Below are 21144 nucleotides of genomic sequence, written 5' to 3' on the forward strand. Positions count from 1 at the left end.
TTCGGATATAAGAGGCTTGTGAGGCGTTTCGTAAACTCCATCGCGACGGGGTTATTTGCTAATTGCGCTGAGGCGGGATGCACGACAAATTTACGGCGGTCACGTCGTTGACATTTATAATGTTGGCGGGACATACATATACCATTAAGAGACATGATATGATACGTCGGTACGGTAAGTCTCCTATAAACGCGACGTGTGCGTGAACTGATCATCGAACATTATCACGTGGACTCGGGGAATCTGCATCTCATAACTTGGCCAGCAAGCTCGGCGAGTCAAACTTTGCTGCTTCTCTTGCAATCCACTCTGCTGTCCCGTACTCCGTTATTGTCCACGCCTTACCGGCAATCCTATGTTCATTCCAATAAGCAACAACCCTTGGGCGAGTCATAACTGCCATCCATAATTGCCCGCACAACGGGAAATTCCCTCCGGGCGTCAACCCCCGCTTGGCAGATGGGAACACTTGCGTTATAAACGTGATAGCTGCCGCCACTGTTGCATGAAGCGCAGTCAGTTGGCCCGTCTCTGCTGGCACTACTTTCATCTCCTTCTGCAGTTCTCTGAGTGCGGCTTCTGTGTTGCGCAGGTATCGTACAGTGATTGCTTTCCAAATCTTATCTCGTGATAGTGGTGCTAGCCAATCCTGTGGTTTTTATTTCTCAGTTCACGTTCTAATCGCAGTAACTTTGAGTACCTTTTCCACACTCAATTGCCATACCCTGTTGGTGAAGTACAAAGATGCTTCCTTGATCATCTGTATGCGCACACGGGTTTGGAGTGGGAGGTCTTTGTTCAGCTACCAGATGATCAATACTAAGTTAGTACTGGTGCAGTTTATTCAGGGATGCGCATGACTTGCCGTAGTTCCTAGCGGTGTCAGTATCTCCTCGAGGTAAGACAGGATAGCTGAGGTCTCTCCGAGCAGAAATTCGCTCCTTGGTTCAGAGCTTTTGTCTGTTACTCGGAGAACAGGTACGCCGCCGTATGGAAACATCGCGGGCGTAACCTGGCCTGTCTTCTTCATCCCCCGCCACTTCGCAAGAGGTACTTCTTCGTACTCAAACTGGATCCCCGAATCTGCTAGAATGAGTAACACCGGCTCACATCGTGCTCGCGCGGGAAAATAGGTAATGTGGTATGTGGATGTGGATACCATGGAAGTTACAAACACTTAGCCGAACTCGAGCCGTCAATAGACCAAAGCGCTTGAGGGCGTTCGTAATTTGGCTAACCGAACTTCGCGCTTATCTGGCCTAGCGTCAACCTTAATCAGAGTGTAAGCTTGAACACGTCATTCCGTATGGTATCGATAGCCAAGTTGTGATCTTTACAACTTCGAAGCTTCAAGTGTGGTCCCAACCACTTCGCTCCCTTGCAGGAGTCCAGACATTGTTGTTGTCTCACCCATTGCGCTGCAACATAGACATATAATTCACTCCAGGCTTGAAAAAGTCGGGTGTAGTCTTGAGTCTTGGAAAATACTATTGACCTCCAAAACAGAAGGGAAAACAGCTTTGCGGCAAGCCAACCAACTACCCACAAGTCATCACTGATGGATAATATGATCACGTACCGGACGCCCTAGATGTGCCACTGGCCATACATAACAGTGACAATACGTTTGACAATTGTCGATGCCTGTCCTCATCGAACATATTGATCACAGGTCAATTGGCGTGCAGTGAATGTTGCTTCACAACTTTGTCTCATATGGTTATAGTAAAAACGCGATACAATAAATTTTACCGCAGTTGTATAAATGGGTAGGGGAGCGTAAAGGACTGGTTAATGACTGTACTACCAATCCCTCAATGAGCTACAAAGGATGTCAGTAGATAAACTGCGAAGACAGATGATGTCCTGACCTTCTGGCGTCTTTGCAATATAGTCAATAGCTAAAGGACGTTCACAAAGAGTTAGTAGATGGCCTATATAAAACGGGCGGCGGAAACACACCTTGCTGGACGGTTTTTATCTCATCAGCTTCCGCATCTGGAATCTCGATAGCAAATTCCTGTTAAAGTACGTATTGATGAAGTTCTCTGTGAATAGACATAGCTACGCACCTCCTCTACGGCCATAACCACCTCAACTGCGTCTAAGCTGTCAAGACCGAGATCATCCGTGAATGAAGACGAAGTTGTTAGCTAGTGAAGAGTACTGTCAATAGAAAAGGTGTCATCGAGGAAAATATTCAGACCTTGGCTGCGTCCACTTTCTCGAAGCCCTTTAGTACGTCCAGTACGCGTGTCTGTATGGTTTCCTTTGACAACCCTGCCGCTGCCGAGTAGTTCGCACGGAACGCCCAGGTCTGTCTCGAGGACATCGCAAGCACGGGTCGTGCACGAGTCACACTGCGAAGGGCAAGGCGAGTGAAAGACATGTTTTCCAAAGGCAACGTTTTAGAACCTGGAAGGAAAAGTTAAGACGTCCGGCTTTGGCCGAAGGTGTGCTTAGACTCAGATCACGTGGGCACAAAGAAGATTCGACGCGTTTTTTGATTCTGATCATTGACAAGTCTGATTCTGTCTGAATCGATTGTCATGATTCCTCGACCGTACCAGCAATTCGAAGTTGGCCCATCTCCTCGCCCTCAGAATGCGCACCAGCTTGAGAACGCTCAGCATCCAGCGTACGCATACGCATCCTCCCAGGCTGCGATAGCAGGAAACGTCATAACAGCCGCACTGGCCAGCCCGTATGCTCAGCATGGAATGTCTCCTCATTATTATCAGGCGTATATGCAAGTCATGCAGCCCACCATGAATGCGCAGGGATATACCTTATCGTCCACTTACATGCCTCAACACACTACCGGCGGAAGTATTCGAAAGGTATCCCGTGATGCTGGCAATAATGTTCCTGTGCAGACCAACGATAGAAAGCTAGACTCTACCAGTGGCCAAGCGTATGCTAGTTGGTACCAGCCTGGCAACTGTCGCTGTACTCGTCAAGGTTGTGTGTTTATTGGCTCTAAGAAATCAGTCGAGACACATATGATGGACCGCCACTTTATCTTCCCCCCTGGATGGCAGAAAAAAGACGAATGGGATACCGATCCAAGTCTCAAAGGGTGGGCTCAGCTTAAATTCTGTTGAGTTAGTGACATTGGATTAATTTATAGCTTAGCAAACCTATTGCGATCCAGGGAACATCTCTGATCCTCGACTCCCAAGAAGCAATCGATGGTTGGATAGCAGAGCGCAAGAACCGGTTTCCCACTACACAGAAAGTGGAAGAAAAGAAAAGGAAGCTAGAGGAGGCTGTCGCGAGAGGCCAGCTGACACCTGAAGACATGGGTTTACAAGCCAGAAGGAAGCGGAGAAAGGATGATTCATCATTTCGGGGCCAGCAACCAAGGGGTCGAGGGAGGGGTAGAGGAATGGGTCGTGGCAGTCACACTAGTTTTACTGTCTCAAGGACTCAAGATACGTCATTACCGATGAAACCCCAGGCAGCACCTCTTGCCCCATCAATTCCTGCGGAGCAACAGGATAGATCTGATTTGGACTCAAGTTCGGATGACGGCGCTCCCGAAGTTGTATCTTCTAAGCCTCCTCCGGCTGCAGAGGCAGTCTTGGTCTTAGCGCCGCAGCTCAAGCAAGAACCGCAATCACAACCACCACCCAAACCTATAAAGAGGTCACCTCAACCTCAACCCAAGCCCCCGCCGCGAAATCCATTTGCATCACGACCTACATTGCTCCGGAGTGTATGTAGTGCCCATTATCTGTCAGATTGCGAGTTGATATACGTCGCCTAGTTACTTCTTCCCGAAATTCGCATCACGGTATCAAACCTGTCTCAAGCGATTCGATTTTTGGTTGACAACGACTTTCTGCGAGGAGTCGAGATGAAACCAGGCGAGGCGCAGCAAAAAATGATCCAAGTAGTGGGAAGCACCGGACCTCAACTTCAAACCGCTCCCTCAGATCCGAAATCCCAGATGACTGCACCAGAATAGTAGTAATATCATTGACTAAAAGGCAAAGCGAATAAGTAGGGATGCGGTGTAGATTCATATCCTCGTATAATTATTGTTTATCGTCCTGAGTCGCTCTCACTATCACTACCGCTCTCACTTTCACTCCCATCCTCATCGGCTTCGACCTCCAGCGTCCGTTTCTCGACTTTGAAGCCATGACCTGTCAATCCGGCCGCAATCTCGTCCGCCTTGGAAGGTGCGGTGACCACTGTAACCATAGATAACTTCGAGTCGAACACAGGCAAAATATGCTTCTTCAGGGCAGCAAGTACATCAGCCTTGGTCACTTCCTGGTACTTCTCTAGCATTTGCAGGTTGTGGTCTTGGGGAACTCCTTTAAGAGCTTGGTTGGTAAAGGAGTTAACAGCCTATGACTACTGTTAGCATGATTCGACCTTGAATGAACGCACGTACAGCTCGGCCAGCCGTTGCGACATTCTTGGTGACGCCATAGACAATGCTGCTTTTGGCTGCGTCAAGAGCGGTCTCCTCCAGCGCCACCTGCTGTTGATCAGTAAATGTTATGATCAGGAAAACATAAAACACACAGTCCCATCAACTAGTCCGCTAACGACCTCTTTTGCTTGTTTAAACGCTTCCAGGCTGTTGGAACTCTGTAAGAGTATCAGCGAGAAAATTTACCATTCACCAGAGAGCTGCATACCCGGTAGAGCGAGAATGTGAGCAAGCCAGCTTCTCTATCTACAGACATGTAGGCGCCATACGCAAGGCCAGAGCCCCGGATAGAACGCTAACACATGTAATAAGCAAGATTCGGTTCCGTCTACAATAAGTTCACCCACCCAGAGGAAGCTTTCTGCAGCATTGAGAACCTCGAGCGCTACTCGGAGAGCTGGGAATTCAGGATGATCGAAGCCTCGTATTGCTTTCGTAGTGTGGTTGACAAACGAGCTTTCGATCGTCGGCAAGCTGACCACAGTAGCCTAGGAACAAGAACTGATGAGAATACTACAGAACTGCAAAACAAAAGCTGTTCGCACCTTGGTTGCAGGATTCTTACCCAATTCGCTAAGGGTGTCGCTCGCTCGCTTCAACGGAGCAAGTTTGGATTCCTGCGTGGCCATGAAATGATGCTGTTGATGCCAGATGAAGAAACACGCACCGGTAGAAGGTCCCCGAAGTGTTTTGACCAGACACTCCGCGGCTTGGGTATGTCCAAGATGTTACCTGTGACTGATATCCGTACTCCAGTGGGATCCGTCACTGGTCATACTATAAATGAATGCCATGTCATGCTTTGATGATACGTACGGTATTTCCTCAGTTCCTCAAAGTCCGCGACCACCGCATCAGGATCTTCTTGAAGGTTCTGGATAAGCTTTGGCACAAATTCTGCTTGAGGAAGGATGGCGCCAGCAAGCGATGTCGAGCTCTTATCGTAGAGCATCTCGGCCCATACAGAGGACAGAACATTGTTTCCATCGCGCTTAAGTTCTGGAAGCGACTGCGCCAGCTTGGCAGCAGAGATTTGCAGTCTACACCGCATGAGACATAAAACTAGACGAATATCATGAGATCCTACCTTTCCTTGTCAAATATCGAATTGTATACGAGATCACGCAACCATGCAATGGCTGATTCATATTGGGATGTCTCGACCTTGAAGCTGACGCGCATTGCTTCAGAGAATTGGTCGGATATACCGAGAAGAGCCTCATATGAGACTGTCCCATCGTCAAGCTGGTTAACAACCTCTTCATGGCTGAGTACCTCTCCTGAAGCGCGTTGCACAGGGAGCGAGAAAAACACCGAGAGGTAAGTCGAAAGGTAGGGCCGTAGCCTATTAGGCAGCTTAGCCAACGAGAAGAAGGCATGGACAGCAACAAAGTCGGACTGGATAGTCTTCAGCGTCATGGTCAAAATGAGATTATGGAACCTTCACCTTGACATGGTCGTATTGTACGAACATGGAAAGTGGCGACCCATCAGACTGGATGTGCTTGGAAAGCTGAGACTGTCCAATATTCTGTACAGGTACAGTACTCGACCGCCCTTTGCCAGGCTCTTGGACGCACTGAACAGGTATCCAGGAGATGCTCTTCACATCCGGAACAGGGAACGACGTCAAAACATCAGTCGGTATTGGCTTCTCATGTTCAGCTTTTGCAGCTTCTAACTCCCGCTCTGCATTGGCAAGACCGTCTGGACCGAGTGTCTCCCGCTGAGTAGCAAGGCGAGCCTTTTCATCTTGCTCGAGCTTCTCTGCCAGAGTTGCAGAGGGTTTGCCAATGATGACAACGTAAGGGCGGTCGATGATGTACCTAAACGGCCGTTGAGTTATGTCGCAATCATTACCCATCATGACTTACTTGTGTACAAGATCCACCCATTGCGAGCTAGTCCATGTCCGCAAAGTCTTGTAATGATTGATTTCATCTAGGGCAGGGTGCATGTCCGAACCATCCGCAGCACCGTACAGGAAGTCACTTATAATGGCGCCTGAAAAGGTGTCGCCTTTAGCTGACTCCAATTTACTGCGAAGCTAGGTAATGTCAATAACTTCGATATTTGATCACGACTTGGTGATCCCAACCCACCTGGCGCTCATCCCGGTTGATGACCATGGACATTCTCGTCATATCTATACCATCAGATGCAATCCGGTTGAGACTTGCGACAAGCTTCTCGTCGAAGTTATCCAATTCTTCGACAGGGACCGAACCAATGTAGATCGGCAGGTCAACCATTGTCGCGCGAGTGTCTTCGCTAAAGTAGATGTACGAACTTGCGAGGAGCGTCGTCAGCCTGATACTGTACCGAAGATTGAACCAAGGATGCTCACCAGAGGGGCGACTCGATTTCGATGTACTCCTTGTTCAAAGGGGCAACAGGCGATGATGTAAGGTATGTAGCAAGAATGTCTAAAGCCTGCGAGAGATTGTAAGCTCCGAATGAGAAGGTTTGTAAGACCACGTACTTTTCGCTCCATGAAGTTGTTGGGCGAGGGACCAGCATAAGTGATCAAAAGTTCACCTTGGCTCTCGTCCTTCTCAGGGAACTCAACGGTTTCCTTCGTGATTTGCTTGATGGGAGAACGGTTGGCACTGGCGGTCTCCAGGAAGGGTCGTTTCCAACCGCTCGGACGGGGGCCATGGTTTTGGCCATGTGAAATAATACTAGGCTCAACCTTGTCCTGCACTACAGCCAACAGAGACTTTGTTCCGCTAGAAAGCTTTCCAGTAACGATCAAGGACAAATTATGCGGGACATAGTAAGTGGCGTGATAATCCCTGACTGAGATCAGAAGGACATTAGTAGAAGATGGATGCCAAGGGGGATCGACTCACTTTGCTCAACAGAGAGAACCCTGAGTGCTGACATGAGTCCACCAGTTTCACTACGATAGGCACTCCCAGGAGGGTACAAGAGACGCTGCGAGCTAAGATATGAACATGAGCAGCAAAAATAAACGTATAACATAATAACAGACCGAAGACCCATGAGATCGCCTGACGTATTTTCGCGGCCCTGCATTTCACTGTATACAACACCACTATTCTCACCCTTTGCATTAATGTGGTGAACCTAAGCGCGTGTCAGTATGTCCAGAAGCAACAACTTTGAGAACCTGCCGACCTCAGTCAAGAAGGCTGCCTTGGTCATCATGGGATAGAGGATATGATCGACATATATTGGTAAAAGCTGAAGGAAGCCCTGCTCTCCAGCAGTTGAGGCAGTATACGCTGGGAGTATAGGGTCGATGGAAGGAAGGAATATGGTACTGTGGAATAGACTTACCAGTATGATCGGTGTCCGTCCATGCATTGGTCCCATGAGAAAACCCGCGATTCGCAAGATGGTCTATGATGCCTTTGTATGGGTATTTTTCCGAACCCATGAAGACGAGACTCCGGAACGGCAATTTAAGCTACATTTGTAAATCAATTAGACGCTCCACTTACTGCTCTAAAGTGTGCGGGCAGCCGCTGTCATCGAAGACTGTCATTTAGTTAGCCCCCGACGTTAAGTCGCAAGATAGAGTGATACTGACTTTCGGTACCAACAACGAAGTAGCCGTTGACGATGGGTGCTGGCCAAGAAATTAATGTTGAACATGTTAAAACTATATGACACGATGCATACCTTCATAATCGAGATGGACAACAGTGAGACCAGTGACACGGCTCTGCCATCTTGATACGACAACATCAGTGTAATCTAGCTTGACACGTTTAACCAGGTCGAAATTGCCATGGGCTTCGAAGTTATCGTGCGGGAGAGCTGAGCCATTTAGAGAAGGTGACATCGATGAGATCGATGATTGGAAGAAGCGGCGAGGGGAAAGGAAGGGGAGATGGCGATTAGCGCCGGTTTGCAGTTGGACTGATAGGTTTGATAGTCCGATGCGTCTCCGAGAGAGTGTCCGTGCAGAAAGCCGGGACGCCGTCAACAGTCGCTGCATTCACTCAATCCTTGATTTTTCTGAGCGGAACGGTGCTCTTTACGTCAGCACTTACTTGGTGGTCCAATTTTATACTGCTCGCACATGTGACTACAACCGAGGACGCTGTCCCCTGCGTTCTTTCGCTCCCGTTCCTCAAGGCTGCTGATGGAGACAAAGCGTATGTTTAATTACAAGCCAACACCTGAGCAATTGGCTCTTGCGGAGGAACGACGTAGACAGCGCGAAGCAAAGAAATTGCAGCAACAGAATGCACAAAATCATACCCATCTCCCTCCAATATTTCTTTCAAGGCCATGGAAGTCTTTGCCAAGCACAAAGACTGCACCTCGGTCCACCATCAAGGTCATGTCCTGGAATGTTTGTGGATCTTCTTCTTGTATCTCGGAACCATGATGCATCAATACTTTAGCTTCTTGCTCAATGTCTGATTCGTGCGTCGTTTGGTTCACGCCCGGTGTGTGCTCAGGCTCAGCGATGTTCGAGAATAGGCTCGAACCTTTTCCCAACAAGTTCAAAAGCCCTTAAAACTTCTCACAGGGAGCCTATGATACATGCAGAGATTCTGTCCATCTGTCCCATTCTGCGGATATAATGTGCATGCAGGCTAGTCGTCAACCATCTAAGACATTCAAGTTCCCATGCTGAGTACTGCCACCCATAGGAAGTGGATCGCCTAGAAAAGCTTTCTCCTGTTCTAGAACAGGCAGGATATTCCTCCGCTTATGCTACAGGCCCTGGAAAGCAGCATGGCTGCCTTATTGCTTACAAGCAGAACAAATACAATCGACTGGGCGAACTTGTAATCGAGTACGACAAACAGGAAGTGCGTGAGGATTCTTCCCTTCCTGCTGCACGCATTGGATCAAGTCGCATTACGAAAAATATCGGTTTTATGGTCGCATTGGGTGAAGCCGGCACCGATCACCAAGGTGTCATCATTGCAACCACCCACCTGTTTTGGCATCCTGCGTTGGTGCAATCAATATGTTTCAACTAAGCCCACATTAACATTGATCTACTGTTTCAGATTCACGTACGAAAGAGCAAGGTACTCTAGCTTATTCGCCGGTCGAACAAATCGCTGAGCTGGCTCACAGGCAGGCCGGTATCCTCATTCGAGAAGTCCTTAATTTCCGACAGTCTATGAAACTTGACCATTGGCCCTGCATCATCGCTGGCGGTAAACGCGGTGAATTTGGGGTGGAGTATCGTGTATTGACGTCTGATGATTCTAGACTTCAACTTTACTCCCGATGACCCGGCATACTCCTTGCTCACCGGCGATTCGCTTACTGAGGTCCAGTCTCAACGTTTGCATATGTCTCGTGTTATTCATGTGACCATCGATTCCACTGTACCACCAACTACCAAGAAGGCGGACGATGAAGAGGGAGACGGTTCAGAGGCTGATCCAGACAGGGTCATTAATAACTCTCGAGTAGCCACTTCGTCAGACGGACTGCTATCCGACCTTGAACTGACGTCACTCTTCATCGATGGTGCCAAGCTTCGGAGCGCATATGATGAAGGTCAAAGAGCTCAAAGAGACAACGGCACCCCAGGTGATTTATACACATTTGGCGATCGAGTCTCTTCGCCCCCAACCAGACTTGGAGCTCATGAGCCAATGTGGACTAGTTACACACACTACTGGAAAACAACGCTAGGTTTCTTCGTCTCTCTCTTCGCCCTTCGCTTGCTGAGTTTGATTTCGTCAGATTACATTTTCTTCGTGGACACACCCAAACACAGCATAAATGTCGCGGGGTATCTCAATCTACATCGTACCACTGACATGGAAGCAGGTCTTCCTCAGATTGGCATTTGCGGGAGTGATCACGTCTCTCTTTGCGCGGAACTCTTTTTATCATAATAGAATACAATGTCGGGGAGGTATGTGGCATAACCTGTCTAGGGTATTTCAAATGGAATGGGGCCCAGCCAGCATTGGTAAATGAGATGGTGTAAAAAACTTGATGTGATACACGGAAGGATGAAGAAAACACAGAAACAGGCACGCATACCCTGGTTCAGCGGAACGACTACGCTACCCCGAATTACTTCGACCTGTCCGACCCTGCAAGTAATTTATCAAACAGTTCTTGAGCAGCCTGCTCGTTCCGAAGTTGAATCATATAGATGATGCCTGTCCGTGAACCTTTGGCATCGCTAAGTTCAATGGCAACACCAGTTTTTCCTACGCGTTCCACACCGTCCGTAAGCACTATTGTCGAGATGAGAATGTTCTTCTTGTCTTTTGAGCCCGCTTCGACGACAAGTTGCTTGACATTAGTTGGCTGCTGCTGATAGAGAGTCAGTCGCGCAGAGCCCAGCGACTTCCATTGTGCGTGCTGTTGTTGGTGGAAGACCCTGCACTTCATTTCCGTTATCGTGGGCCTGGTTGGGCCCAGAGGCTTTCGCTCTTCTATCGGTGAAGTTGGAGGGCTATGATCGTGGAAATTTGATTCGGTGAACGAGTTTGCTCTGGAACTGATCTGCTGCGATGGTAGGATAGGTCTCATCGAAGCATTATTGCCACTACCCGCAGAACTGATTGAATCAGTGCGTTGGCCATAAGGTCGTGATGGCATCGGCAGCCCTCCAGGTAAGGAAGGAAGTGGTGGTGCGTGACCCGGACCTGGGGCATAGTCATACTGAGAGCGGAGAGATCGCGATGATGCCGACTTATGGAGTCTCCCGGAGGACGGCTGCGGCTCAGACGGTGGCCGAGGGGGAGGAAGCCCATGAGGAGGACCTCCAAGGCCCGTAGACCGAGAAGGAAATGGCTGAGTGTGATGGTGTTGTTGTTGAGAAAAGTTCATAGATTGAGCTTGGGGAGGTGCGCTTTGTGGAGGACGAAGATGTTGATGAATCGACGGGTGTTGATGATTGAGAGACGATTGATGGTGAAGAGGCTGCATCGGGGTGTGATGTGACGAATGGACTGATGATTGATGACGCAAGGGTGGTTGTTGCGGGTAGCCTTGAACAGCAGGAGGAGAGTATACCCTGTGAGGTGCGCCACCCATGCTGGGGTCCTGATTGGGGAAGGGATGCGAAGAGCTGGTTATGCTTGCACTCCGAGCTGGCGGCATGACCTGACCCGAACCGAAGGAGGAAGGTGGCGGATGTGAGGAAGCTCCTTGACCAGCAGATGGCCTACGTATGGGGTGAGAGACTCCAGAAGGAGCATCGTGCAATGAAGGCATCCTCTGAGCACCTTGGACATTTTGCGTCTGGGGCATACCAGCACCTTCACTAGGACTCATGTTCCCATTCCCCGCTACGACTTGCCCTGGAGCAAATTGTCCCAAGCTTGTTTTTCGAGGCGCGAAACTCTGTTGTGATGTGACGCGAGGTCTCGAGAAATTAGGAGCAGAAGGGAGCTCAGGTCTTCCATTCAACACACTAGAACTGGCAACCTGCACTTGTGGAACACCCTGTTGAGTGTCGTTGACCTGTTCACGCGAAGGGAATCCCTCATTTGCAGGAGGAAAATTAGCAACTGGTGATACAGGGAGACCTTTAGGCAACGGGGGTATTGGTTCTGAAGCAGCTCCAGAAACTTATCAAAATGTCACTAGGGGATATCGCAGTCAGAGGTACGTGCACATACTGGTCCTGGCAAAAGCGATACACTCCTTGAATTCCTTGATGATCTCGTCCCGGGATTGCATTGAAATGGCCTCAAGAATCAGTGTCTCTTTCCGCATGATGGAAATCTGAAGTACGTTATCTGCCAAGATTTTGAGGTTCTATTCGGTGTGATGATCACGTTACGCACCTTGGTCAGGTATCTCGGTCACCTTCAGGACCTTTCCAGAAAGTGGAGGATAGCAAAGCCGCATATCAGGACCGTCCACGCCCGCTGCAACCCTGTCATCCAAGGACATCTTCTCGCATATTAAAAACAGATCTGATAGAATAAAGACAAAACCGTGCTGGTGAACAACATTCACGCCTGTCGAACGAGGAGTAAAACGGACGACGACATTAGCCGATAATTTAAGCTCTCGAGCATAAGGCAATGTTGGCGGAGACATTTGCAGACGAACTAGCTAAGTATTCAACGTAAAACAATCAGTGAGATATCACCACGACACCATGCGAACGAACGAACCTTAGGCTCCATGGTGAATAAGTCGAGTGTCATATCTGTCGCCAAGCGTTTCTCCAGGTTAGCGATGGATGTAGGCAGGGCTGGTGTGGAGCTACGACTGATGGATGTTGTCCCTGTTTCCCGGGAAAATCGCGCTCTAATTGCATGTCAACATCACACAGCATAACATCACTGTCCGTGCTCACCCGCTTGAGGAGCCGCTTTCACGAACGGATGTGGTTGCGCTTGTATTTCCTCCCCCAAATTGACCTGAAAGTAGCTTGTCGTGCGTTGCGTCAAATTCTGCCACCGGAGACATCGCTGGGGAAGCGATAGGCTCAGACTTCACGTCAGGGGAGACAGGCGGCAGTGCGGAAGAGGAAGCGGGAGGGCTCTGGCCAACCTTGACCTGACATCTTCCGTCCAAAGTCTCCAATAGATCATCTAACTTCTCAAGAGCACCCGTCAATAGTCGATGGTCGCTCCTGCCCGGTACCGTGCTCTTTAGCAGTCTGTTGTATAGTTTCCTGTAATATAAAAGACGACCCTTGGGCAACAGAAATAGGGCATCCAAGGTCCATAACGATAGGTCTGTTATCTGAGAGGACTGAATTGCAGCTATTGAGGGAGGGCTAGCCGTAGAGAACGTCTCGAGAACGCCTGGAAGCTTCGTATTTGACTTGACAGGCTCCCATTGATCAAAACCAGTAGAGAATTGCTGACAGTACGTCGTGTAAGGTCGGTCAAGGTCATCGATCTTTGGAGCACATTCAGGATGAGGGAAGTCTTGCCTAGTGCTGAACTCTCACCCATCGCATTAAGAGGTCGCCCAGAGCTTTTGGCGAGGACGGATTGGCTCCAATTTCTTTCAGTTTCTGTACACGTGTTAGCCGCATCGTATACATGAAAACACGTTGCCTACCGCGAGGAGTGTGCGATTTGTCTTGTAGACACTCTCGATGCTACGAAACATGACATCGAGCTCCGGTGGTGGCAAATTGGATCGTGACCATGCTGCGGCTACTCTCTACAAAAGCAATGAATCTGACATGTCCGTAATGAATTCAGGGACGCACTCGTATTATACCAGTCAAGTACTCCACATAGATCTTTTCACTCTCGATAAGATCAGTCAAAGGACTAGATTTCTTGGGCTTTTCTATTGGGGAGGTAGGGGAGGGAAAAGACATTGATGAGGCAACTGGTCCGGCTGCCATTGCGGGAGAGTTGGGCGAGTCAAATCCTTGTGGCCGGTGTGAATATGTGCCTATGAAATCAGGGCGCGAAAGATGCGTTACCTAGAGATGCCAGGCTTGGTATTGGAGGTAATTGAGGACCGTCATTAAGGTGAGTATCTATTGCAAGGCCGATATTCTTGGGAGGTAGCGGTGGTGATATAGTAAGTGAATCTGGTGGTAGAGGAGGTAGCTTCATATCACGATCCAAAGGTCTGTGTCCGATCCCAATGGAACCAGACATGATTGAAAGCGAGAGATTTCAAGTGGCTGGGATTAGAATATTAGTCCTGTAGGCATGACGCTCTGTAAATTCAGGTGACTGACAGTCGCGAGGATAACGTGCACAACAACAATTATTTCAATCAAATTTTGATGAGAACATTTCCAGTGCTGAGCAAACAACAACCTTTCATCGTGGCATGAGAGCATGCACTACCAGTGTGACAGTTTATTTTCGAATATTTTAACTAACAAAAGATTAAATCAATAATAATTACTACAAACTAACCTTGACACGATCGACAATGTCATATCCCCTGCACTGGTTCCAAGCCACTTTCCCCTCGCGGTCACGCGCCGTCGAACTCCTACAGCCAGAGTTAGAGAAAGGCGTCATCACAAAGCATGATTTTGAATTAGCAACCGGGTTCCTGCCTGGGGGGCACAGACACTGGCCTGTTCGTCTGCTGTTCCGGTATCATGTTCATATTTGACCGCGGATCCTTACGAACAGACGATATATGGAGTCGGGGCTACAGGCGTCACCCTTGGCTATGGGTACTCAGTGGCGCGTCCCAGGTGGACTCACACAAAGCTTACATGGTGCTCGGGCGCTGCCACCCTCATAGGGATGGTTTTTGGCCGGGTCAGACAAGTCCTGGCCCACAGACAGTTCACAGAGGCTCTGGAAAACCCCGCGGGCTTTATAGAAGCGTTGCGCAATGTTGACCGCAGACTTGGCGGCGATGGGCAGTTGGGCTTCACGCTGGCACGAATAGGAAAGGATGCTGCACATGTTGACACTGCTGCTAGTACCTCCGGGAGCAATCAAGAGCGTGGTCCTGAGATGGTCAGTGAGGAGAATTGGAAGAAATCCTGGCCTCATTCTAAGGCTCCCGATGGCGAGTAACCGTATTGGCTCTGCTGTATGCCGTCCTGACATTTTTCGCAGCCGCTTCACCCCAAGCAGCTCAACCAAAGAATCGCTGGGAGGAGATACGTGCAGCGAACGCGCGTTCTGCTGCTTATGTATCTTCGTGGGACACTATCCGACAACGTCATGAACAGAATAAACTGCCCAACTCGACCTCATCGCCCAGTAACGACCCACCATCATCCGGAATGGATGATCGAGCAGCAGAGCAAGCCAAATTTGATGCTATTCTGGAGGCCGAAAGAAGGAGAGGACAGTCACAGGACTCCCGCGATTTTGTATGATGCTAATGCACCAATGAGATATTTCTTTCGATAAGTAATGAATACCAGCCACCAGTGATCCAATACATTCATTATAAACAAGCGATATATGCACGGTCCAGGGTAACCAACAGTATAAATAATGGCTCGAAACCAAGTAATGTAAACTCATGTGCGGTAACTCCATCGCACTAATCCGCTCTCGGGACGGAGCGGCTGCTGTAGCTCGGGGGGAGACCAGCTGGGCTGGAGGGGAGGTAGGTTGTCAGGGGGGCGGCAGTATAAATCTAGTGAATCCGAATCTCGGATGAACATCCGGGAATCGTACTCCATTGAGTGTGATATGGAGGGATTTGGCAGAGGCGCCATCTGAGCATTTTCAGGTAATGTTGATGTCGCAAACAATGTAGTATGAGAGAATGGATATAGGGGCAGCCCCACCTCCAATGGCTGTTTCTGGCTTGTCAATCGTACTATTTCTCTCATAAGGCCTTGCAATAACTTCTCTTGGCGAGCTGCACCATGATGAATGAGGCGTCTTTAATAATAAAAAAGACATACGCACTACCTATGGGAGATTTTGCTCCGTAGTTGAGCATTGCTTGTCTGTCATACCAGTCAATGGAGATGCCACGAGCTTTCAACGAGGGCGTACCGCAAGACGTTAATTTCTCCCCATACCTGATCTTCTCTCGTCTCATCCCCTATTTCTATGAAGTGCTTACAGACCTGGACTTGAACAACTGCTGCAAGGTACCAACAGATCTGGGGATAGACAATGAATGACCTCTGATTGGGATAACTCAGGAACTCACTGTGACGAATGGGTGCAATCGTGATATATCCAAAGAGGTCTCGGATAACTTGAAGTAGGCTGAAAGAATGGCTCTTGCTGCGTTGATACATCGGCTCGTGGATATGCGATTCAAGTCGGTTAGGTCAAGATAAGGATTGTGGAGTGTGATGGTTGCTCTTAAAGTCGATCTGTGAGAATCGACGAGAGGAAAGTAAGGTAAGACACTCACGCGTACGGTATAATATGGACCATATATAAATCTGTGTCCACTGAGCCATGATTACCAGGCAGTTCATTAGCGCTTGTCATCTTGAACATAGTCGGAAGGTTCTCTAGGAAGTCATTGTAGACAAGTCGGTCGAGATCCGCAAAGCCAGGTAATTCGAAAGGGTCTTGAAACTTGCTAGGTGCAGTCGGAGCACGCAAGTTTCCTCGGACATTGAAGTCTGTGACGCGACCAAACATCATGATGGCCTTGATTAGAAGTAGAAAAGAATCGGTATATTTCGGTAAATGTGTGGTAAAGACGTCTTCCGTACACATGTCTTGAGGATTGCTAGGCATTAATTGCTAAGAAGGGTGAGGTCAACCTGGAGCCATCATAAGCTCTCAAATAAACGATAAGTAATGCTCACCTCTGAGTCGAAGTCTTCCCCTCGGAGAGGAAGCTCAGTTCCGACGTCCCTCTCATCAATTGCATGGATCCATCCACCGACCGATACTATACGGTCAAAGATGATTGTTGTCCACCAGGTGCGACGACGTGACTCCAGATCTCTGAGATCCTTTGGGGGAGGGAGGTACCCGTCCGGTGATGTAGTGTTGTGAGTCGAGAAAGTTCCTGGATAATTTAACCGCAGTGGTATGGCAACACGAGTCTGGAATCCTGCGAAAATCCAAATTTCGACCCAGCGCCCTTCTTGATAGAAATACCAAGCAAGCAGGATGCACGCCTGAACGACAGGAAAGATATCTTGGCCAGTAGCCATTGTTTTGTCGATATACTGTCGAGTTTTACTTGCGTGGAACTCCGCAAATTCGTCACGTCTCGTGCCGTCGGGTAAAGTTGCCACATTGCGGGAGGACCACCTGGAAGCTGACGCACACTACCATTGCTGTCAGTAAGATCCAAAATTAAAATTAGTGGCAGATTCACTATTGCATGGAGTATGGCCGAGTGTGGAAAGGAAGGATCCCTGGGATCCAGACGTACGGCTGCAAGAAAGGATGGGCGATGAAAGATGCGAGGACCACAAGGATCGCACTTGAAAAACACATCTATACTATGGAAACCTTAGTGGACGCGATGGACGGAACGTCAAACCTCACTAGTGCTCCAAAACACTGCGCTCAGGGAGATCGGGATTCCAGCCGGAGTATATTATTTCGAGAATGGTGTCAGTGGAACTCTTGTGCCGAACCTCGTAAAGCTCTGGACTGCTGCTGTTGTCACGGTGATCTGAGTCGTGCATGTGGCCTGGAATTATACGGTCTTTTGGGTAAAGAAACGACGGTGTTTGGACAGAACTAGTCGCCTGACTTCCAGAATCAAGATTCGAGGAAGACGATGCGGACCCAGGGCGCAGCTGATTGAGACGGCGTAGTGGTTGCTGAGATGGTCCTGAAAGTCCGTTGGTTCGTTGCTCTTGAAGTTGGGTCTTCAATTTTGCTACAAGCGATTTAGCCAACGGATAGTTAAAATGGTTATGCAACATACAAACTTCTTCCTCCAGAAGCCGAATTTTGTCGAGAGGATTTGTATCTGGCGCCAAAGCGAGACCGTCTACTGGATCATAAACACACTGCGGTTCTGTTGGGTGCCTGAGATCTGGATGTGAAAATCACCAGCCACATGCATTCTTAGAGAACTTACGCGTAGTCGGGCGGTGCAGGGACACTTATGAGAGACTGCCATTGCCTTGTGTGCGGCGTGTCAGGCAATCTAGTTACCGAACGCCGAGAATTATTGTACGCACTTTACACATGTGCCACAGTGGGGACGGGCAGCATCACACTTCTAGAGGTCTGAATTCAACCTTTGCCGGGCGAAGGCGGCCGATCGCAAACTCACAAGTTTTCTCTTTCGACATGGGCGGCAAGCCTTTGAAGGATAGTAAAGATTCCACTTTAAGTCCGGAAAGATTGGTATGTACTTACCTGGTTCCTACGAAGTGCAGGACGGTTGGTAGCGCTAGCGGTTGGGGTTGCCTTTGGCATTAGTTGATGTAAGTTAGTGTTTGATGGTATTACTACTAGTGTTCGAATGCTAGTGATACCCGGACCTGTGGTTCTGTGAAGGCGTAGCGGATAGGGAGAAGAAGACCTGGTTTATCAGTGGTCGCAGGAACTGGTCGCAGGGAGCATTCAACTGTGGTATAGTCGACGAGGAGTTCGCACTTGCATCATGGGGATACCATCATTCAAATGTTCGTGTACGTATTTGGGTGAGCGGCCTCGCGGACCTTTAATAATCGATCTCAGGTACAAGGAGGTACGAGAAGGGTACGAGGCTGAAACGTTCTTAGTCAATTGTATCGGTCACCAACAATGGCAGGCATACACAACTCAAAATGTCTAGCACACCTATCAGCTCCTGCGGGCATGAACGTTACATTAACATACTTAATGTTACTATAAGGATCCTGCGTACAGGCCGCCGACATTTGTAAGTAGACACACACAGCATGAGTGTCAGGTCTTTCAAGGAAGCCGGCGCCTTTCCAAAAGGAATGACTTGCCTACCAAGTTACTTACGGCTGTTCCCTTCGGTCCATCCCAGACGGAAGTTCCCAGTTAATATTAAATCGTTTTCCAATTGCCCTCTAGTTCTAGTGAGTCATCCAAGTTTATAAATTATTTCCTTTCAACTCGGAGCGTCCATGGGAATACATTATTGGTGGTGTCATATTGAAGCGGATTTAAAGCTCGGTGAAACAACCAAGAGGCAACTCAACGTGAGCCTATCAATACCGAAGAAAACAATCATATCGCCAAGGGGACATTTGATGATGAACGTGATGGCAGACCATGATCAAGACCGGAGGACACGGCATAATAGTACCAATGGTGCACTAGCAGAAAGGAAACAGTACGAGGGAATGAAAGCAACAAGAACATGCGTGCCACAAGGCAAGCAAGGAAGCAAGTCCGTTGATACGCTGGGACCACCGTCTTTAAATTGGGTAGCCTTGGAAGAATCGGCAACAATATGTACTTATTATTGTCTTGCGTCGGGTCTGCTAATCAATATGTACGACAGGGGTTACGCGTTTTGGGGCACTCATTTCTTTGACAGGCTAGGACTCGCGTGAAGCTTGAAGCATACATAACGGCACTTCTGTGGCTAGCCTCCGTTACCCTAGAGCATTTTTGGCTGGGTGCCACTGCAAGAAGTGGCACTTCGAAGAACTTCTTGGCCGGCCGGCATCGGTTAAATGATAAACGATAACTGAAATGATTGTAATTGGCCGCCCTGGCACGGGTGTTACATGATGTGTGCCGAAAGATGATTAACTTGGTCGCTGAAGGGAAATTCATCACGAGAACAACGGGATGCACGATCTTCTGTTGTTTTCAACTAGAACATTGAATGGTTTGAAATCATGACCACGCAAGTTCCCGCGTGACGCGAGGTGCACCTACCTCATGCCCAACGGAACTGCCGCTGTGTCAACTTTCTTTGAGTATGTAAATCATAATAGATCCCGATCGATTTAGGTAGTCTTTCAATTTGAACGATCGATGTTAGCCTAAATCATCCACAGGGGGTAAAGCACTATAGCACGTAACCATAAACATTCATGATAGTGCAACAGGTCTTCATGATCACTGTGTAACATCTGTAATTGCTCCATACGTGTGTTGCCGACAATCTATGACCTGCTCTCTAAGTCAGCCGATAGCTAACAATACCCGGAGAATATATAAATCACTTACAAAACTGTGGCGACAATCCGCCTAGAATGTGCTGCGTGTCTGAATTCGGTTAAGTAGATCCCTAGAACATGAACGGATGTGAATAATTAGGTGAGCTCTACAGGAGCAAGAGTCTTGACCTTGCCAGGTACCGAGGTTCAGACGACCATCGGTAATTGGTATCGAGATAGTAGCACCGATCAAGGATGTCTTTGTGTGAGATACACTGAAAGAACACACTTTATGAAAACGGCGCTTTTGAAATTCGACAAAGCGACATACGAGTCATTGTAGGCCATACGCACGTGAGTTTACTTATCAGCAAGCAGTGAATGTAGAATAATCACTCTGGGCCTTCGTCCGTGTGCATCCAGTTAAGACTCTCGGGGACGATATTATCCAGAGCCATGTCCATATCTGCTGAATTGTTCAGTCAGCATGGTCGCCTCCTATTGGTTCATGATGTCTTTCCTTTCCGAACGTCTGAAGCACCGAACATGATGAGCACAGGCCTAATACTTCACAGAGAACCGACCTCGATCATAATTCTCATTGATTGTTAGCGCGGCTGACGTGTGTTGACTGGCAGTGTTTGAAAATATCCGAAATACAGGCTACACTACGCTCACATGAAGAGGAAGAGCATCCCAACCTGTGCAAGATGTGATCTGAGCAATGTTGGAGAAACCGCCGAATGAGGTGAATAGTACTAGTCGTACCTTCACGTCCTTGATACCTGGTGTGATCTGGGCGTATACCTCATCCGTGACAAGATGACACCCTTTGGATCTTTGTGAAAGCGTAAAGGTTTTCTGCCAGCCCATCGTACGGAAACAACAAAAGAAAGATCGAGATTCACGCTCTCGGACTCCGATACCAATTGGGAGCAGCGCTTATCTCATCGTAGCGGCGGCTCGCCGCTAGTTCCCGACTCTCTTGACCGGTCAATTCCTTTATCTGATTATTCCTTCTGTCGAAGGCTTATACACAACATTCGTACAGTACATGTCTCCACTCGGTTGTGGTGTCCAGCCGGCGATTCCCAAAGTCATGTTCAGCACCCTTCACAGTAACCCAGACTCGAGCTTCTCCCAAGTTCCTTCAGACATACGCGGGGATGGCCTTCCGGTCAACACCATCCATTCAGTCCTGTTCATGTGGAATATCGTTGGCTTTAGTCCGCTCTGTCGGTCCGCCCAACACCTTTTGTATTCGCAAGTCATTGAAGTTGCCCTAAGTTATATGTAGTATCTTACATTTGAC

The 21144-nt window shown here is 48.6% G+C and overlaps 9 protein-coding genes across 9 annotated transcripts; 3 read left to right on the plus strand and 6 right to left on the minus strand.

Annotated features, from left to right (window-relative positions):
* Position 1: 1 nt before the first annotated feature.
* On the minus strand, positions 2-1653 carry BJ212DRAFT_1317633 (uncharacterized protein). Its single transcript, XM_041334267.1, has 5 exons — positions 1580-1653; positions 866-1518; positions 701-802; positions 74-649; positions 2-19 (listed from the first exon to the last, which is right to left on the minus strand). The coding sequence occupies exons 2-4, from the start codon at positions 1160-1162 to the stop codon at positions 251-253; spliced, it is 798 nt and encodes a 265-aa protein (XP_041199284.1). The 5' UTR covers positions 1163-1518; positions 1580-1653; the 3' UTR covers positions 2-19; positions 74-250.
* Positions 1509-2447, minus strand: BJ212DRAFT_1317634 (acyl carrier protein). The gene is made up of 5 exons (XM_041334268.1): positions 2207-2447; positions 2073-2153; positions 1963-2020; positions 1872-1901; positions 1509-1822 (listed from the first exon to the last, which is right to left on the minus strand). Exons 1-5 carry the CDS (start codon positions 2387-2389, stop codon positions 1815-1817), a joined length of 360 nt encoding a protein of 119 aa, XP_041199285.1. The 5' UTR covers positions 2390-2447; the 3' UTR covers positions 1509-1814.
* Positions 2448-2720: 273 nt separating this feature from the next.
* BJ212DRAFT_1444034 (uncharacterized protein) lies at positions 2721-3970 on the plus strand (the record flags this gene model as incomplete). Its single annotated transcript, XM_041337905.1, has 3 exons — positions 2721-3079; positions 3136-3718; positions 3770-3970. 3 exons carry the CDS (start codon positions 2721-2723, stop codon positions 3968-3970), a joined length of 1143 nt encoding a protein of 380 aa, XP_041199286.1.
* On the minus strand, positions 3953-8450 carry BJ212DRAFT_1317640 (Metalloenzyme, LuxS/M16 peptidase-like protein). The gene is made up of 21 exons (XM_041334269.1): positions 8096-8450; positions 8004-8042; positions 7915-7951; positions 7751-7860; positions 7589-7695; positions 7443-7537; positions 7300-7391; positions 6930-7246; positions 6795-6880; positions 6550-6736; positions 6322-6494; positions 5895-6273; positions 5535-5845; positions 5264-5487; positions 5115-5215; positions 4993-5064; positions 4795-4935; positions 4656-4742; positions 4540-4605; positions 4406-4492; positions 3953-4359 (listed from the first exon to the last, which is right to left on the minus strand). Exons 1-21 carry the CDS (start codon positions 8412-8414, stop codon positions 4048-4050), a joined length of 3342 nt encoding a protein of 1113 aa, XP_041199287.1. The 5' UTR covers positions 8415-8450; the 3' UTR covers positions 3953-4047.
* Positions 8451-8837: 387 nt separating this feature from the next.
* Positions 8838-10290, plus strand: BJ212DRAFT_1444036 (endonuclease exonuclease phosphatase; the record flags this gene model as incomplete). Its single annotated transcript, XM_041337906.1, has 7 exons — positions 8838-8871; positions 8906-8989; positions 9083-9386; positions 9445-9465; positions 9515-9597; positions 9653-10084; positions 10136-10290. The coding sequence occupies 7 exons, from the start codon at positions 8838-8840 to the stop codon at positions 10288-10290; spliced, it is 1113 nt and encodes a 370-aa protein (XP_041199288.1).
* A 184-nt stretch (positions 10291-10474) lies between these two features.
* BJ212DRAFT_1475386 (uncharacterized protein) lies at positions 10475-13995 on the minus strand (the record flags this gene model as incomplete). Its single annotated transcript, XM_041339225.1, has 9 exons — positions 10475-11982; positions 12034-12153; positions 12202-12475; positions 12538-12673; positions 12723-13273; positions 13326-13391; positions 13439-13543; positions 13593-13759; positions 13815-13995. 9 exons carry the CDS (start codon positions 13993-13995, stop codon positions 10475-10477), a joined length of 3108 nt encoding a protein of 1035 aa, XP_041199289.1.
* A 210-nt stretch (positions 13996-14205) lies between these two features.
* BJ212DRAFT_319999 (uncharacterized protein) lies at positions 14206-15265 on the plus strand. The gene is made up of 3 exons (XM_041342912.1): positions 14206-14431; positions 14488-14875; positions 14926-15265. Exons 1-3 carry the CDS (start codon positions 14279-14281, stop codon positions 15189-15191), a joined length of 807 nt encoding a protein of 268 aa, XP_041199290.1. The 5' UTR covers positions 14206-14278; the 3' UTR covers positions 15192-15265.
* Positions 15128-18313, minus strand: BJ212DRAFT_319774 (uncharacterized protein). The gene is made up of 13 exons (XM_041342911.1): positions 18124-18313; positions 18038-18067; positions 17943-17983; positions 17840-17884; positions 17684-17787; positions 17296-17635; positions 17123-17249; positions 16602-17072; positions 16196-16536; positions 15986-16142; positions 15826-15935; positions 15736-15776; positions 15128-15685 (listed from the first exon to the last, which is right to left on the minus strand). Exons 1-13 carry the CDS (start codon positions 18181-18183, stop codon positions 15339-15341), a joined length of 2214 nt encoding a protein of 737 aa, XP_041199291.1. The 5' UTR covers positions 18184-18313; the 3' UTR covers positions 15128-15338.
* A 1585-nt stretch (positions 18314-19898) lies between these two features.
* On the minus strand, positions 19899-20705 carry BJ212DRAFT_1259350 (uncharacterized protein; the record flags this gene model as incomplete). The annotated part of the gene is made up of 6 exons (XM_041330016.1): positions 19899-19963; positions 20022-20107; positions 20229-20301; positions 20417-20463; positions 20511-20533; positions 20601-20705. 6 exons carry the CDS (start codon positions 20703-20705, stop codon positions 19899-19901), a joined length of 399 nt encoding a protein of 132 aa, XP_041199292.1.
* Between the last annotated feature and the right edge of the window lie 439 nt (positions 20706-21144).

The sequence above is a fragment of the Suillus subaureus genome, assembly GCF_016647635.1.
Source record: "Suillus subaureus strain MN1 chromosome Unknown BJ212scaffold_2, whole genome shotgun sequence".
Lineage (NCBI taxonomy): Eukaryota > Fungi > Basidiomycota > Agaricomycetes > Boletales > Suillaceae > Suillus > Suillus subaureus.